At 41.6% G+C, this 17,980-nt stretch overlaps 1 protein-coding gene across 1 annotated transcript in view; it reads right to left on the reverse strand.

Annotated features, from left to right (window-relative positions):
• The window catches only part of NECAB1 (N-terminal EF-hand calcium binding protein 1), a 198,221-nt gene that overhangs the window by 19,136 nt on the left and 161,105 nt on the right, over window positions 1-17,980 (reverse strand). The window contains exons 9-10 of the mRNA XM_004597242.4: window positions 12,681-12,734; window positions 1,412-1,524 (exon numbers count right to left, since the gene is read on the reverse strand). Coding sequence (XP_004597299.1) covers window positions 1,412-1,524; window positions 12,681-12,734 — 167 coding nt within the window. The remainder of the gene's footprint in view (window positions 1-1,411; window positions 1,525-12,680; window positions 12,735-17,980) is intronic.

Consider the following 17,980-nt stretch of genomic DNA (forward strand, 5'->3'; position numbering starts at 1 on the left):
ATGTGCATGCCATTTCTAGAAATGTCTGATATATATTCAATCTGCAGAGGCTGAGGTGAGACTTGAACATTCTCATCTTCCTTACGCCGTCACCAACCCTAAAGGGGTTTACTGAGATTGAATTTTCCAGTTTACACAGTGTTCAATTTTAACTTTCAATGAGGCTTCTTAAAACTAGATCTGTTCCCACCTTGGCAAATTTCCCTTGAGTCATAAAAACTAAAAGGACGAAAAAAATATTTATTTATTTTTTTCTGAGTATAACAAGAAGCAGCATAATAATGGAGGCACAGCATTTCGTGTGTTCCTGCCTCAGAGGCACCGCGAGGTAGACCAGGAGCCGTCAATGGCCCTACGGAGTCATGCTGCAGAGAGGCAGTCAGCCAGCCAGAGGCTGCCAGGGGGCAAGGGCAAGTGCAGTGGTGACCGCAGCTCACGTCCATGATCTAATGGGATGGCAGCCATGGAGCACTGCAGGTGGTCTGTCTCAGCAAACCCTGTGACACCTCAGGGAGCACTGGATGAGGCTCTGGGCTATAATGATCTTTCCTCAACCCATACAATTAGTAGCATCCCAAACTAAGTCTTCTCAGCTGGAGAAGCGTTCTGCCGGAATGTGAATAACCATGGTTACTTACAGTATGGGAAAAAAAATAAGCATTCAAAGCATGTGTTTGTATATGCACACCCACACCCACCCACCCACACACACACACACACATTCACATACACACATACACACCTATGCTAAAAGTTTTCCCAAAGCAGTATCTTTTTCCTCTTTCACCTTCCTTTCTTCCTCATTCTTCCCTCCTCTACTTTATTTCATTTTTATTTTATGATACAGTTTCATAGGCTCTGGGATTTTCCTTCAGCTCCCCAAGTTCCTTCCTCCTCCACCTACTGATCCTTCAGTCAGGACATATCCACTAGTTTCACTGGGAGTCCGTCTTTGGTTTGGAAACAGAGATGCACACTGCATTGTGTCTTCACATTTGGACACGTCAGATCTAAACTCATGATTTGAGCCCCTCTAACTCCTTATGGCCAGAATGTCCATCAGGCCATGGAGTGTGCTACCAAGGGGACAGCCACAGCTCCATGGCTGCATCTGACCGCATCTGCCACTGAGGACGCTAAACCAGGTGTTGGCTGCCTGCATGCAAAAGCGAATATTTCAATCTAGTTGAAACTTCTCATTCAAGATGTTTTCCTCATCTTATTTCTCTTAGTGCCTGTAATGATTACATTGACATGGGGGCCAAAGATCAAACAGAGCACATCTAGTTCATCTCCACACTGTTGCCCAGGGGCTCCTCAGACGCAGGGCTTCCGGATCCCAAACCGCATCTCAGGAAGGCAGGCCTCCCACCGCAGCTGGGGGCTGCTGCGCCAGTGCAGGATCACTCACCGCAGGCATCCACCCTGGGAGGAGGCACTCTCCACGTAGTGCTTCAGGGCAAGTTGGAATTCTTCCAGCTCCTCTTCTATCACCGACATCTGGCGCTGCACCAGCATGATGTGCTGCTCAGGGAGAGGCAAGGGTTAACCCGCTGGCCACCATGAGCCTCATTTAAGCTGACCCCTACTGCCCATCCCCTCACTGCTCAACTTGAAACAAATGACCATCATCCATACAACGACATCTGTCAACACAGGCCTTGCCTATCCCAACTACAAAGCTTAACAAAAGCTTCGACAGAGGTAGGATTTTTTTTCTTGTCTCTCATAACAGGAACTAATGAAAGTGACTTTCACAGTGAGACATTTCACTTACATTTAAAATGAGTGTTTCACAATTAGATTCTGTGAGAAGAATTTAAAATTACTTTCAGATCAGAATCTTTGGTATGGGGCCCAGTCTTTTTTCTTTTTTTTTTATATTGGAAAGGCAGATTTAAAGAAAGAAGGAGAGATAGAAAGATCTTCTATCTGCTGGTTCACGCCCCAAGTGGCTGCAATGGCCGGAGCTGAGCCAATCCGAAGCCAGGAGCAAGGAGCTTCTTCCAGGTCTCCCATATGTGGGCACAGGGTTGATTGCTTTCCCAGGCCACAGACAAGAAGCTGGATGGGAAGTGGAGCAGCTGGGACACAAACCAGCACACCTGTGGGATGTTGGTGCTTACAAGTGGAAGATTAGCAAGTTGAGCTATCGTGTTGGCTCAAGGCTATGATAGTTTTAAAATGTCTTTAAGTGTTTCTTTCTAATGTGCAGTCAAGATGTGACCACGGCACTTGAGTCATTTATCAGTTTTTAAAGAAAGTTCTAATGTCCACTGTACAGTACCAGCTTTTCCTGGAACATTCTGTGATGGTAAACACATTGTAACAACCATTATAATCACATTTCAAAAACTATGTTTGGGTCTGGTGCCGTGGCCTAGCAGCTGAAGTCATCGTCTTGAAAGCGCCAGGATCCCAATTGGGCACCAGTTCTAATCCCAGCAGCCCCACTTCCCATCCAGCTCCCTGCTTGTGGCGTGGGAAAGCAGTGGAGGACAGTCCAGATCCTTGGGACCCTGCACCCGTGTGGGAGACCTGGAAGAAGATCTGGGCTCCTGGTTTCGGATCAGCACAGCATCGGCCATTGCGGTCACTTAGGGAGTGAATCATCGGATGGAAGATCTTCCTCTCTGTCTCTCCTCCTCTCTGTATATCTGACCTTGTAATAAGAATAAATAAATCTTAAACAACAACAACAGCAGAACCCTATGTTCACTAGTACCTTTCCAAAAGCCCACCCACTATTAGGAGGTTCTCAAACTTGTTAAACCATTAGGTTTGACCTCATTCAAGATGTCATAGCATTCAAGCAGCCCTTGTGTAATGGATCACACTGGGTTGCATGGAAACTGCTCACAGCCGCAGATCTTATCTCTGTCCCAGCAGTTGCAGCTTCAAGCTGCCCATGAAGCTTTGCCTTTGGGAATCTCATGGATTTTAGATCTTGCCAATAGCCTGTCCTTTTCTTCAAAGATTGAGTGAGTGAAATTATAAAAGCACAAATATATGTAAAGGGTTGGTAGAAATCATGAAAGTACAAGACAATGCAAAGGTAATGTTGAATATGAAGCAATAGACAATATATTTGACAAACTGTTTCCACTTTATATCAGGTGAAAACTTGGTATGTGACTCTGTATTTCTAGGGATGGATAAAGAAAGAATTCTCATCTTCATGGAGCTGAGTAAAGAAATAAACAGCTGGAGAAACTAAGACACTAGTTATAACACTGGCACATGAAACTGACTATAAGTTGATCAGAATTCTGCTGAATTCAGAAAACTATTGCCAAACAAAGTCTCAACCCCAGTCTCAAAATATTGTGACTGTTTTGAGCTTTATAATGATGTTTGGATCACAGACTTCCACAAGCTGGAAGCAGTCTCAGATAACTAGTGCTAATACTCTCCAGTGGGCTGCTGGGCTCTCACGGTGGATTATGGGCCAAGGACAATCTTTCAAAAGAACAAAGCACAGTGGGGCTCCTCCCAGAATAGAGACCCAGGGTCTAATCAAAACTACCCTCTTTGAAAAAACACTTTCTCAGCATGAATTCCGTGTTGCAATCAACCTGTGAAAGGCACACACTTCCCACTCATCCCCTTTCCCAGTGCTGCTGATCTTGGCTCAGTCGTATCATGTGTTTGTGTCCCTGTGTGTTGAGGGAGATAACTTTCTTGATTTTCAGAAAATTTGTGAACCCACAGGGAATACATCCTGATCTGATGGGACTGAGCATAATCCACAGGCCTTAGATTGGGAGCAGGAAGCCATAATGGGAAGAAATTCTAGATGGTTTCTTTTGTACAGAGATGGCTCTGTGAGTTCTATATGTGGAAGCAACGATGTAAGTGAATATTTGATGACACGAGGTTGGACTCCAGCAGAAACTCTACTCTGTCCATTCCTCTTCTTTCTAGATACACGGCCAAGACTCTGTTCCATCTTTCCTTGAAGTCTGGTGTAACCACCTACTGAATTCTCACAGAGTATGAACAGAAGTACTAGGTGGCACCTTGGTGCCCAGACTCTTAAGAAGGAAGTTAGCATCCCCATGTCCTCATTTATCTTGATGGGATGGAGACCAAGCTGAAGGGCATCAGGAGAAAAGATGACAGGACTTTGTAGCCTTGAATCACTGGGATGTTTACGGAGCTGCAGTCTTACCCAGCCTGGTCCACCCACAGAAGCTCTCATTCAGCAGTGGGAGCTGCAGCCCAGCAGGGGACTCCCCAGATTTCCTCCACCAAGCCCATTTCCAGCTAGGTTGTCTGTGTGCTGGCAGTGCTTCAACCCAGGAAGGCATGGCCAGCCTGCAGTCTCAGCTCTAGTTGGTGGTTGTTGCAGCCTAGCCCAGCTGGGTGCAGCCCACACCCTGTCCTGATTCTCATGCATACCAGCAGCTGCTATGACTTGGCCTAGCCTGGCCTGTTTCCAGCCCCCACACAAATGCTGAAGAGTGCTGCAGACTTAGTTGGCCTGTTCTCAACCCCAGCTCTTGTGTTCCGCAGTGGGAGCTGCAACATAGTAGGGGGGATTCCCTAAGTTCTCCTGCAGATTTGCTTCCAGCACCAGACCTCATACATGCCAGTGGGAGGCGTGGCCTTGCTTGTCATGGCCTGCACTCAGTTCCAGCACTTCCATGAGCTAGTGGGTGCTGCAGCCTGGCTCACTGGCCTTCTCCCAGCCCCAGCCCCTGCAAAGATCAGGTGGGTTCCTATCAGGTGCGTTCAGTGGTCCAGCCTGAATCAGCCCATCAGCACCTCCACTCTCTGTAAACCAGTGGGTGCTGCCATCCCTCTGAGGTGAGCTCACAATTCCCCTACAGAATCTGTCCCCAGATCTGGTTCTCCTGCATTCTGATGGGTGCTGTGGCCCAGCCTGACATGGCCTACTCCCCATCCCAACACTCGTAGGTGAGCATTGTATCCTAGTCCGATCAGACATACCTCCCAGCTCCAGCTTCTGCAAATCAATAACCAGAGGGTGACACTATTTAGCCCAGGTCTCCCACACGGGCTGGTGCTGTGGCATGCCCTCTGGTTTCTCCCATTTAAAACATTCCATCTCAGCTCCTTATCCTATGTGCAAGTACAGTGGCCCAGCTGTGGAGGACCCCAGAAGTCATTCCTTCCCTGTCCAACATGCCCTCAGCTGCTCCCACTCCAATCCCCACACCCGCTTCCCCTGGAGGCAGGAGTGGTGTGTCCCTGCCCAGTTATCTGCCTCCCCCATTTATCTTTAAACAAAAGGGGGAGGAGAAGAGCAAATAAACAGCTATGCTGGCACACAGGTGTAGTAACATAAATAGCCTGCCAGCTATTGACAACTTTTCTCCAAGCAATGGAACACTTGCCTAGGTAGCATGCAACCTAGGCAGTGCCTGTAGCTGGGAATCATAAGGTTCTGTGGTAAATAATTGGTCCTCGTATGATCCTCATGCAACAGGGTTTTTTTTTTTATTTATAGAGAGAAGGAGAAACAGAGAAAAAGATCTTTCATCTGTTGATTCACTTTCCAAGTGGCCACAATGGCTAGAGCTGAGCCCATCTGAAGCCAGGAGCCAGGAACTTCTTCTGGATCTCCCATATGGGTGCAGGGTCCCAAGGCTTTGGGTCATCCTCCACTGCTTTCCCAGGCCACAAGCAGGGAGCTGGAAGAGAAGTAGGGCCACCAGAATAAGAACCAGTGATCATATGGGATCCTGGCTCATACAAGGTGAGGACTTTAGCCACTAGGCTACTGTGGTGAGCCCTTTGCACCAGGGTTTAATATTAACAAATAAATGGAATAAAATAGGCATGCTCTTTTTTTAGATTTGCAGAGATTTTTCTGATCAGGTATTTGTGATGAGCAATTAGTCCATAATTAATAATATGAAATAATAATTTTAGTCTGAACGTAATTCTCACATGATCCAGGGAAACAGATGGAAAAATGGGCCAGAACTCTTCACTATTCCTTGAATCCAAGTCCTTTGAAATCTGACTTTTCTTTTATTAATCACATTGCATTATGTGACACAGTTTTATAGGCACTGGGATTCCCCCTACGCCTCCCCAAACCCTCCCCCCATGGTGAAATCTGACTTTTTATTCTCCACAACAAGAAAGAACCTATTTCCATCCCCTTGGCCTTCTAACTTGCTTTGGCCAACAGAATATGGCAAAATAGGGTATGTCAGTTTAAAGTCAGGCCCCAAGAGGCCAGTGATTTTCCAAGATAAAAAATATTTAATGCCTTGTCTGTCACAGGATTGTAACTACGCCACATCTGTTACTATAATGTGAGTAGCTGCAAACCATATGAAAGCAAATGAATATGGCTGTGTCGCAATGAAGCTGTTTACACAAAAACAGATTGGTAGGCTGCAGTTTGCCAATGTGTGAAATCGAGAATTAAAGACTACAGAGGGCATCAGTGAACCCCCAGACATAAGAGAAATCCAAAATCAACAAATCGACATGCAGTTGACTAACAGGCCATGTAAGATCATAAGGACCAGCCTACATTGCCCACCTACAAAACTGTAGCTGTCGACTTTAGTCACTACAATTTGGAATGCTGTGTTAGGTAACAATAGGTAACAATGACAGTGCTATACAAGAACATCCACATATAAATGAATCTACTATCCACTTATAAGCATTGGTAAGAGTATAATTTGGAAAAGTTAAATTGCTTGATTCCTAGATTTTGCAACCAGAGAAGGCATATCTTTTCATTACTTTTCTCAGACATTTACCTAAACAAATTAGTTTATGAGGCCCAGGTAATCCTCCTGAGTGGGATGATTATTTGAAAAGTGAAGATTTTCATGGGTTATTTAAAATTCTGTCATCCAAAGAAAATACTCACATTCTCAATACGACCAAGTCGAGGAAAGTTGTGGGATGTGAGGTTAGGGGAGGGAAAAGGACCCTATGTGTCTGTCATGTTACACGGCCTGAAAGTTTAGTATATCTATATATATAAAGTTTAGTTTATATATATATATATATATTTAACTTACTGAAATCTTAGGTTCTAAGGCCAGAATAATTAGCCAAGAACACTTTTTCATGTTAAAATAGTCTTTCTAAGCTTAGAACCAGACAGGAAACAGTCAGCTTGGACTCACTTATACCTTACAAAGTAGGACACAAAGATTAGTTACTCCTCACTAAGGTGTTGAAGATTTCTCTGCACACCCCTCCTAAAACTGTTCTGTACCTAAACCGTTGACATATGCCCTGTTAGCGTTATAAGCCAGTTTGGACTATCCTAAAATTCACCAAGTTCAGTAAAAATAATGCTGAATATAAAATAAACTGCTGAATATAAAAGTGAAAATCGACACAAGACAGCTGAATAGTACCCTATAGTCATTTTAAGGTGGATAGCAGCCGGTTGTGTATAAACTAAGATTAAAATGTCAATGAAGTAGTCACAGGATGTGGTTAAGAACTTGCATTCTCTAACATATTGGTCACTCAACACCATGTCAATTAACTCCATAGTGTTGTAAATTGTTGATGTTATGTTGTGGCTTTTAATTGGTCAGGATGATATTCTGCCAGCTCTGCTTTTAGACCAGAGATGGTCTCCCCAAGAAACTGTTGAATTTATCTGAACAATAAGAGGCTGGACTCTATGCATGGTACATGCTTGCAATGAAGGAATCATGACTGGATTTGAACTGTAATACTGCAACAAGGTGCAGAAACCCACCATGGAGGGAGGGCATGGGGAGGGGTTGGGGGAATCCCAGAGCCTATGAAATTGTGTCATAAAATGAAATGAAATAAAAAACAATATTCTTTCTAGTGCTACATTTCTATTTTTTGTTGTAGCAAACATAAAACAGCCTTTATCAGTTAATTAATGGGAATTTTATGACAATAGATCTTTGTTGCAATATTTGCAATTCCTGCGACTGAAAAGTGCCCTGTATGTATGTATGAAGAACAATGTCAGCTTATTAGTTAATGACACTAGTGTAATTAGGTAATGGCACCAGACTATATTCCATTTGCCTTGGATTTCCAGGAACACCTAATGCAATTTCTTTTCATGTCACTGGGATCTATACAGCATGTTTACATGTTCCACATATGTCCTCAGAGGTAGCACAGCCTCTCATTTGCACTTTCCTTGATCTCTTAACAGGTATCACAGAGCAAGCTTATGCTTTGATAGTTCCTGACACATTGGTTGCTAACAGGCTCCCAAACATTTAATAATACACAGCACAGGTATTTCATTTAAAAACTTTTTTTAAGGTGTGAACATTAGGTTAGTGCTTCAGATGCCTGTCGGGATGCCTTCATCCACAGCAGAGGGCTTGGATTCCAGCCCTGGCTCTCACCTGATGCCAGCCTCTTGATCATGCGTGTCCTAGGAAGGCATCAGATCATGGCACAAGTACTCGCATGTCTGCCACCCACACGAGAAAACTGGATTCCAGGCTGCTGGCTACGGTTCACCTATGCCTGCCTGGTACAGGCATTTAGGGTATGAATCAGTGTAGATCCCTCTCCCTCTAACTCTACTTTCTCTCCCTTTCTCTCTCTTTTAAGTAGGGTGAAAATAAATATTTTGAATACCATGGTTCACAGGTTTAATGATATAGAGAGACAGAACAACTTATTAGATTTGTGCCTATTGAATAAATCATTTTTGTGTATATAAAAAATAATGTGCTGAAGAAAATTTACGATTTTTGAGTCATAAGAATATATGCAAGCCTATTATCCTGCCTTTTCAAAAAAAAATTCTTTTGCGTGTAGGAAAGATGTGGAAAGGGTTCATCTAATTCCACTGTCTTTAGGCGAAGTGTCATACACTGCACGCAAGTGACACTAGGCAAAAAAGATCCAGGGAGATCAACAGACTTCGCCAGACCCAGGGCATGGCTCCGATGAAGTGATTCCTTCAAGAAAAGCACTATTGGGCCCGGCGCCCTGGCCTAGCGGCTAAAGTCCTCGCCTTGAAAGCCCCAGGATCCCATATGGGCACCGGTTCTAATCCCGGCAGCTCCACTTCCCATCCAGCTCCCTGCTTGTGGCCTGGGAAAGCAGTCGAGGACGGCCCAAAGCTTTGGGACCCTGCACCTGCGTGGGAGACCCAGAAGAGGTTCCTGGTTCCCGGCTTCGGATCGGCGCGCATCGGCCGGTTGCGGCTCACTTGGGAGTGAATCATCGGATGGAAGATCTTCCTCTCTGTCTCTCCTCCTCTCTGTATATCTGGCTGTAATAAAATGAATAAAATCTTAAAAAAAAAAAAAAGAAAAACACTATTGCCCTTTCAATGATTCATTCTACAGCTTAGCATTTGACAGCTAGACAACAATAAACTGTCCCCAAGCTCTCAATGAGTGATGAAGCCATGTGTTTGGACTTTAGAGCTGGGTTAATCCCTGATATTTTCTGTTTCATTGTAGCAAGAAGATAACGGTAAGTTCATAATAGTTGTTGTGTTTATAAAATGCTTGTTAGAAATCTTTTGGGACATCTTTCTATTCCTAAGTAGCAACTTAGTGCAGTGTTACAACATTTCAATGTTGCAAAAATACATACATATAATAAATATAGCTTCAAACTCATGCTTATTCGTATCTTAAATAATACATTATTTGGAAGCAATACCTGCCTTCTAAATTTAGATTGCTCTCCCTAGTTATGCAAATCTCTACTTTCCAGTAGCAATAATCATCTCATAATTTACTGTGGATCCTGGTTTCGTTGCTTGTATTTCATCCTAGCCTGTTTTCTAGCCTTTAATCTTCAGCATTTTATTTCCAATCCCTGGCCTTGACACATAGTTCCCAATCACATGAAACAAATGAATAAAAATCACTTTGCTTTTGGCTGTAGACTTTATTAAAATTCTTTTAATAAATTATATTTGTTCATTTCAAAAGAGGAATGGGGTGGCTCAGGAAAATTTTAAAGCACTGTATAATTGTTATATTCTATTCACTTTTTCAAATATATCTCCATCATCATGTCCCCTCTTTCTTCTTTTTCCTTCAAAAAGAGGTATACAAAATAAAAATTGACTTTACTTTTAGTAGATAGGTGGCCTTCAGTATTTTTCCCTTGTTTTACATTTTCCAAAACATGAAAATAGAACAATGATGCTTATAATACAGACTCCTGGGTAGCATTCAGTAAAACTGGGTACATAAAGATACTCCATACTGGATAAATGTTACTCGCTTACTCTGGGATGAAGAGCTAAATGGACTGGAAAAAAAATCACACCCTAGACTCATTATTCCATAATGGCTCATTGCCCAGAAAACAAGACAGGGCAACTGCTGGGATTCACAGCCTCTGCTGGGTTCCTAGACAAGCTGATCAGAGAGTCTGCTCTGCTTTCATGGCACACAGTTTTACAGAATAATCATTTATGTTCTCACAGATTTGCTAGCACACAGCAACTCTTTCTTAGTGGTTATAAATCCAGTAAAACCCCAAGTTGGAAATAATGTGACAATGAGCACATGGCTGTTGCTCAACACCGGTGTTCCGCTCTAGTGGCTAAACCTTTGTACGCATTATTATTACGTTATTTGCATATGTAAAACCTGGTTCATGATAGCACCACCTCACTTGCCTATTGTGAGAATTAAGTAACCTATGGTGTATGTATAAAGCACACTGCCGAGGCTCAGTAAAGATTAACCTTTGACATAACTAAATGTATTGCAATTCTTTTCTTTGTTTTTCGACTTGGAATTAATTTTTCAAATTTCTTATGCATCCACTAATGGAAAAGGAAAACTACTTCTCCAGCCAATACATTCTAAAACTGGTTTGGGGAACCATATAAATCATGGAATCTATAGTTGGGTACCATCCTGAGAAATGGTGTGAATATTTAAAAAAAAATCATCTCAAACAAATACAGTATGCCTATTCCTAAACAACTATTATTATTTTATCCCTACAAATAATTCTGGATTAAGCAACTGTATCCACTGGTGCATTCATGAGCTGGAGTTAAGTGTAGGTGAGTTGAGCTTTGCTGCAGCATCAGCTGACAGGTTCTGGGACTGGGGGCAAGTCCTTTCAGGCTAGAACACGGAATCAACTTGAAAGTGCAGGATACGAGGCTGGGACTGGGACTAGTAGGCACCCCTCTGACAGGCTGCAGCTCCCACCAATGAGCATGAGAATCAGGGCTGTGGGAGGTGGCATCTGCTAACATGAGTGTAGGCTGGGTAATTGGGTTGGGTGACCTGAGCTAGTCTAAAGAACCCATTGAAGTGTGAGAGAGCTGAATAAGATGCAGAAATAACCAGTCTGTTGCATATATCAGTATGCACAGGACCAAGGCTGGAGGCAGACTTAATAGGGGTTATTAGGAGATGCAATTCCATTGGTGTGCGAGGGCTGAATGTGTGGTAGTCAGGGTTGGCTGGGCTACAGCATCTATTGGATTGCATATGAGATGGGGCTGGGGACAGAACTGACTAGGCAGCTAGAACCACACACAGCTATGGTCTCACCTTCTATCATGTATTCAACGTCTTTTGAATGTGAAAATAAAAGGGAAAAAGATAAAGAAAGCAACCTTGAGCATTTCAAGATCAAGTGTAAAGGCCACTGAGAAAACATGGAGTGTTATCATTATCTAGTTATCATACTGTCCAACAAAATACTGGAACTTCTTTCTCCCATCCAGCTATAAATTAACTCTTGAACATTAATGGTAAATGAAGCCTGTGATTATAGAGTGGATCAAAATTACATCTGCAAAATTTAAAGAAAAGAAAAGAAGGGAGGAGAAGGAAGGGGATTGGGAGAGGGAGAATAGAGTAGGGAAATACATTTATCTTCCTGGAATTGTATCTATGAAGCACATTAAATCCACTCTATATTAATAAAATAAAATATTCAGCAATTGCCTAACACATTTAAGTAATTTATTTAAGGTTTTGAGAAAAGTGTAATTTTCTACCACTACCCAAGATTTTAAAATCCAGTCACCATTAAATGTAAATCCAAAAACCTAACATCTGAAATCCAAATGTGCTATAAACATTTGTTTCAAGATAAAGTAAGATATTGAAACATGGTGTGTGTTGCTTTTCAATCAGTTAATTTACTCATTCACTTAGTTTGGCTCATCCCGTTCTCCTGTTAGGATCATTTTGTCCATTTACTTTCAAGTTCCACAAACTGTCATCACTCTGGATGTCCAGCTTCTCATTAAGAATCTAAAGGTTCCTCTTTTTCCTCTCGAAACAGCTTTATTTGTTAGACATTACTTCCTGTTTCCTACATGCTGGAAATGGACCATTGAATACAGGCAGGCTTCAGCTCCATTACACACAGTTCTCAACCTGCCAGGATTTATAAAATGTGCTCATGATACAATTTCAAGGTTGTTCACTTTGCCAGTTTTCATTCTATCATCCAATAGCTCTTTGATTTACAAATATATACCATAGCATTTTTATTTGGTGCTTATCACATGTAAGATGCCTTCAAAATTTAAAAAAAAAAAAAGCCCTCCATGTGAAATATCAGGCTTGTACAAATCTCAGTTTAGAAAACCCGACTTACCCACAGAAAGTGACAAATGTCAACTTATTACTTTGAAGTGTTTCACTGAGATAGTAATTTTTTATGAAATTCAGTTATGATTTCAAAGTATGTATTTCTATTGATCTGGAAAAAGGACTTACAGATTTAGTGTTCCCTTCGATGATTTCTTCATCCAGTGGCTCAAGTTTGAGGTCCTTTAGTGGGAGAAAGAAATGGTAGAGAAAAAAAAAAAACAGAAATTAAGTAACAAAAATAAGCCTCATCTTCAAATGGCAGTTTTCTCATGGCAATTCTGAACCAAAATAGCCTTATTATTTAGAAGGAAGTGACAGAATTCTGAGTTTTTCAATGTTGAGTTTTTCCAACATTGATTCTTTGTTTACATTTATCGTTTTAAAGAGCTTATCTCAGATGTATTAAATTTGCTCTTGCTTCAAGTTTGCTTCATTGAGGCGACTAGAGAACAAGGTAGACGAGAGAGGACATCGAACAGGGAGACTAGGGAAGGATATAAAAAAAGAACAAACAGTGAGACTATCAGGCTTGTCAGGCTGATTTCTTTTGCTAGAGATACTGCCACACTTCCACATTTCCTGGAAAGTTCTTACAGATATGAGCTAATAGCTAGGATGCATTTACACAATTATATTAGTTTGGTTTTACTAAAAGGAAAGTGAATTTTAAAAACAAGTGAAAATCCTACTGATGATCATTAACATGGGGACTCCTGAGATGCGTTATTGGTGTCTTTCACGACAGCCCTCGGGTAACGCTAATGTCTCCTGAAGCATATAATCCCCAAGGGCTTCATTCCCTGAATAAATAAATATAGATAGATAGATAGAGAGAGAGAGAGAGAGAGAGAGAGAGAGAGAGATCTCCTGCCATGACTTCCAAGGGAAGCTGAGACATAATTCCTTTGAAAAGATAAGAAATAACATGGAAGTTGTGGACATCCAGATTGTCTGAAATGACATAGTCCTGTTCATAAAAGAGTTATGTTGCTTTAGCTATGCTGTTCTCTCGTGGTGGCAATTTAGGCGAGGAGTTTAACTTCTCCAGGAGCCCCTTTTCCTATCTGCTCTACACCCTCCAGCCCCAGGTCTTCAAGGTGTCAGCCTTCTTGGATCTATCATATCTCAGCTCATGTATGACCTCCCTGGAGTGACCTTCCCCAACCCTCACTTGGAACAGTCCACTCCTCCATGTCGATCTCGTCACCCCACTCCTTCTTCATATCTTGGGTCATAGATTTGTTCACAGTTTATCTGCCTGTCCAGAGAGGATTTTACTTGTTTAAATCACTGTTCTAGTACCACTGCCAGAACTGGACCTGACGCTTGAGAGATACTTAACAAATATTAAATAAACAAATGGCCGAAAGAGTGTCCCTTCCACCTTGCAACCCATCCAGGAACACGTGATTACATAGAAACTGTAGATGTGCATTGAAAAGTACAAGCATTCTACAGATCGAATATGTGACAATAATTTCCCACAGTGCTATTACCCTGACAGCTATCCCAGTATACTCTTGAATTTTACCTTCTCTGTATGAAGTTAAGAAAAAATCTACAAATCATATGAATGGGATAACTCTAATCACTCCCTTTTAGTTGAAGGCGCCCTGTAATCTGATCATATACTTAGGATTTCATGAAGAATGAAGCAGTCATGATTATTTCCTGCTGTTTTCTTAACATTAAAGGTGATCTCTGCACAGCTCAAATAAAATATAAAATGTAACCACAATGTATTGCTCTAAGTACTCCTGGAGAAGGGAGTGGACAGAAGGATTATCTGGCAAAACTTGTGGAAATTTCGAGTTTGAGTTCTCCCATCCCTCCCTTTCCCCTTAAGAAAGGAATAATGGTTGGTTTACAGTACATCATAAATACTGCATGGAGAGAAAAGAGAACATATGTTCCACCGTAGGTACACTTCCTTTTAATAGAAAAATCAACCCTACTGTTAACAACTGCAGGAGACAAGACAGTCGGCACTGAAATGGCACTTCCTTAGCCACTGCTTGGAATCAGGTAACTTTCCCCCTAAGGATCGATTTCAGCACAGTACAGAATAAGTTGTCAAGAAAAACTGGATTTGCTCTGCTTCGGCATTCGTTAAGACAGTTCATGCTGAGCTCCACACAGCTGGAAGTACCTGCTGAAAAGCATCACAGTTTCCAGCAAACCTCTCAGACACTGTGCTCAAAATGAAATGCTTTCATAGAAGAGAGGGAGAAAAGAGACCAGGAAAGAAAGGGGCATGACACAATTTAAAGTTAAAAAAAGAAAAAAAAAAAAAAAAGCTATGGTCTAAGTTTGAGCTACGCTTTCAAAAATAACTATGAAATTTCAGATGCCAAATAAAGGTCATTTTGTTGAGAACTTTAAAGTCACTTTAAAAAGAGGAGGTATTTTGTGGTTTTTAAATGATTCCAAACTTATTTAACAGCTGAAGCCTTATGTTTTAATGAAGTTGAGTTTTACAATAGGGATGCTGTATTTCCAACTCTTCCATAATTAAAAAAAACTTTCATAGCCATGATTTCTTTCTATGTATTGTCTTAGTCTCAGTTCACTTATTCATTAGTGACATTAAGGGGGAGGGAAATTGACCTGCACCATGGTCTCCATGTGCTGGTTCACTCTCCAAATGGCCAAAACAGCTGTGACTGAGCCAAGCTATCTATAGCCAGGAGCTTCCTCTGGGTAGTCCACGTGGATACGGGCCATCCTTTGCTGCTTTCCAAGGCACCTTAGGAGGGAGCTGGTTCAGAGGTGGAGCAGCCAGAACTCAACTTGGTGCCCACAGAGCATTCCAGTTTGGCAGGTGGTGGCTTAACCTATATGCCACAATGCTGGCCCCTTGAAATTTTATGATTTAGCTTAAACCATTTCTACACATAAAAACCTTCCCAAGCAACCTAACACACAGTAGATGAGCATCTGTAGATTGTAATGTCTGCTCCTTTTGTTTCGGAAAGTCTCAGGCAGGCAGTGAGTCTGTTCTGAACATTAACTACAAATTCAAGTCTATACAACCACGTATTTTTTTGAAAGAGCAATCTTATAGGTCAATGACACACTCTCTCTTTAAGACTATAGTATAGCTGATTTTTACAAGCACCCTAAGGACTGCTCAAGGTGAGTGACTGTCATAAACACACGCAGGCATGAACAGCACATCTTACTGATTGACCAAAGGTGTCTCTACCATGGAAGATGCTGCAGTTCAATAAAATATGACTATAATAAAGAAATACGCAGACTTGATACACAGAATTAATCAATACGAATGCAATGACTAGGAACACGCAAAACACAGTTCAAAAGAACTCTGTCACATTCTAAATTGCTTGTTCACTGAGTAGTTTTAATGCCCAAATCATCAACTTTTATGCTAATTTACAAAAGTGGACTGTGGAATGAGTATGAAAGCCCAGCTTTTAGTAGACAGCACAGCCATCTTCCTCAATCGATTTGAAAGATTCCCAAGACTTCAACCAGGTTGTTTCACAGCTGCCACCTGTGTTGTTCCGGTGGCGTGTCACAAGTGTAGCTTAATAACCTAAGATCCAGGCCATGTGAAGATCCTTAAGATTCTCAACACTACCTCCTTATTAAAAAAGATTTATCAGAGATGGCTCAATTGGCTAATCCTCTTCTTGCAAATGCCAGCAGCCTATATGGGCACTGGTTCATGTCCTGGCTGCTTCGTTTCCTGTCCAGCTCTGTGCTTGTGGCATGGGAAACAGTAGAGGATTGCCAAAGTCTTATGACCTTGCACCCATGGGGGAGACCAGTAGGAAGCTTCTGGATCCTGGCATTGGATTGGCTTGGCTTTGGCCGTTGTGGCCATTTGGGGAGTGAACCAGTAGATGGAAGAATTTTCGCTTTGTAAAATCTTCCTTTTCAATAAAAATAAATTCATCAATTTAAAAAGCAGTGTTAGGAAATGAAAAGAAGAGACAGAGATCTTCCATCCACTGGTTCATTCCCTATTTAATTTACAGGCTGTGCCTGGGTCAGGCTGAAGCCAGGAGTCTGGAATGGCACTTCAGGTCTTCCTTGTTGGTTGCAGGGACCTGAGTACTCGGGGCACCTTCCCTTCCCTTCCAGGTGAGTTAACAGGGAATCAGATTGGAAGTAAAGCAGACAGTATTTGAACCAGCACCTATTTTAAAAATAATTCATACTATTGTCGAGATATAGTCAACAGTTTAATTGGCAGTTCATCTTTTATTGAGAAGTAGAGATACATACTGCAATGTATCTTCATGGTATACTTGTCTCCATTATACTGTTTTCTATATATCTTCACAGTAGGATGCTGGATTTTACACCATTGTCTATACTTACAATGTCATGATGCACTTAAATAGCAGAATGATGGACTTATGACTGTTATTGAATTAATATACTATTGTTACAATATAGGAGAAAACAGTGGGGATTAGGGGAGATGGGGCAGGTGGAAGAGGAAATCAGTGAGCCTAAGAACTGTATCATAAAAAAATAATTGGTACAGACAGAAAAACAGACACATTGGGCCTGGTATTGTGGCAAAGTGGATAATGCCACACCAGCAACACCCATATCCCACTTGGAGGCCACTCACAATAGTGCTCCACTTCAAATCCAGCTCTCTGTTAGTGGCCTGGGAAACACACTGAAGGATGGTCCAAGTTATTTGGTTGCCTGCCACCCATGGGGAGACCAAGATGAAGCTCCTGGCTCTGGTCTTTCCCATTGCTGGATACTGAGGCCATGTGAGGAGTGAAGCAGCAGACAAATAACAAATTTCTGTCTCTTCTGTCTCTATAACTCTGACTTTCGAAATTAGTAAATATATCATTTTAAACAATAGGCACATTGACTAATGGAATGGAGTAGAATCTTCAAAAATGAATCCACATATCTACAAGTAGTTTATCTTTGACCAAGGCGATAAAAAACACTACTTGGAGAAAAGTTGCTTCTTCAATAATTAGCGCTGGGAAAACTAGATTTCCACATGGAGAAGTTAGAACAAACATGCATATACCTTTCACCTTATATAAAAAACAGTCAAATTGTACCAGTGATCTGTACGTAGGATCTAAAATTATGAAATTATTAGCGGTGAATATAGGAGAAATAGTCCAAAGGGTTAGCACAGGCAACACACAGGCAAATAACCAAAAATAAATAAATGGGATTTCATCAACTAAAAATATATTTGCAGAGCAAAGGAAACAACACATTGAAGAGACAACTGAGAGTAAACAAGACACTATTTACAAATTATGTATCTGATGAAGGATTAAAATACAGAAAAATAGGCAACTAAGACAATTCAACCACACCAAAAAAAAAAATCAGTTTACACATAGGCAAAAGACTCATCGGAAAAATTTCAAAAGAAAAAATACCTATGTTGGGCCCAGCATGATAGC

This window comes from Ochotona princeps, chromosome 9 (genome assembly GCF_030435755.1).
Source record: "Ochotona princeps isolate mOchPri1 chromosome 9, mOchPri1.hap1, whole genome shotgun sequence".
In the NCBI taxonomy this organism is placed as follows: domain Eukaryota; kingdom Metazoa; phylum Chordata; class Mammalia; order Lagomorpha; family Ochotonidae; genus Ochotona; species Ochotona princeps.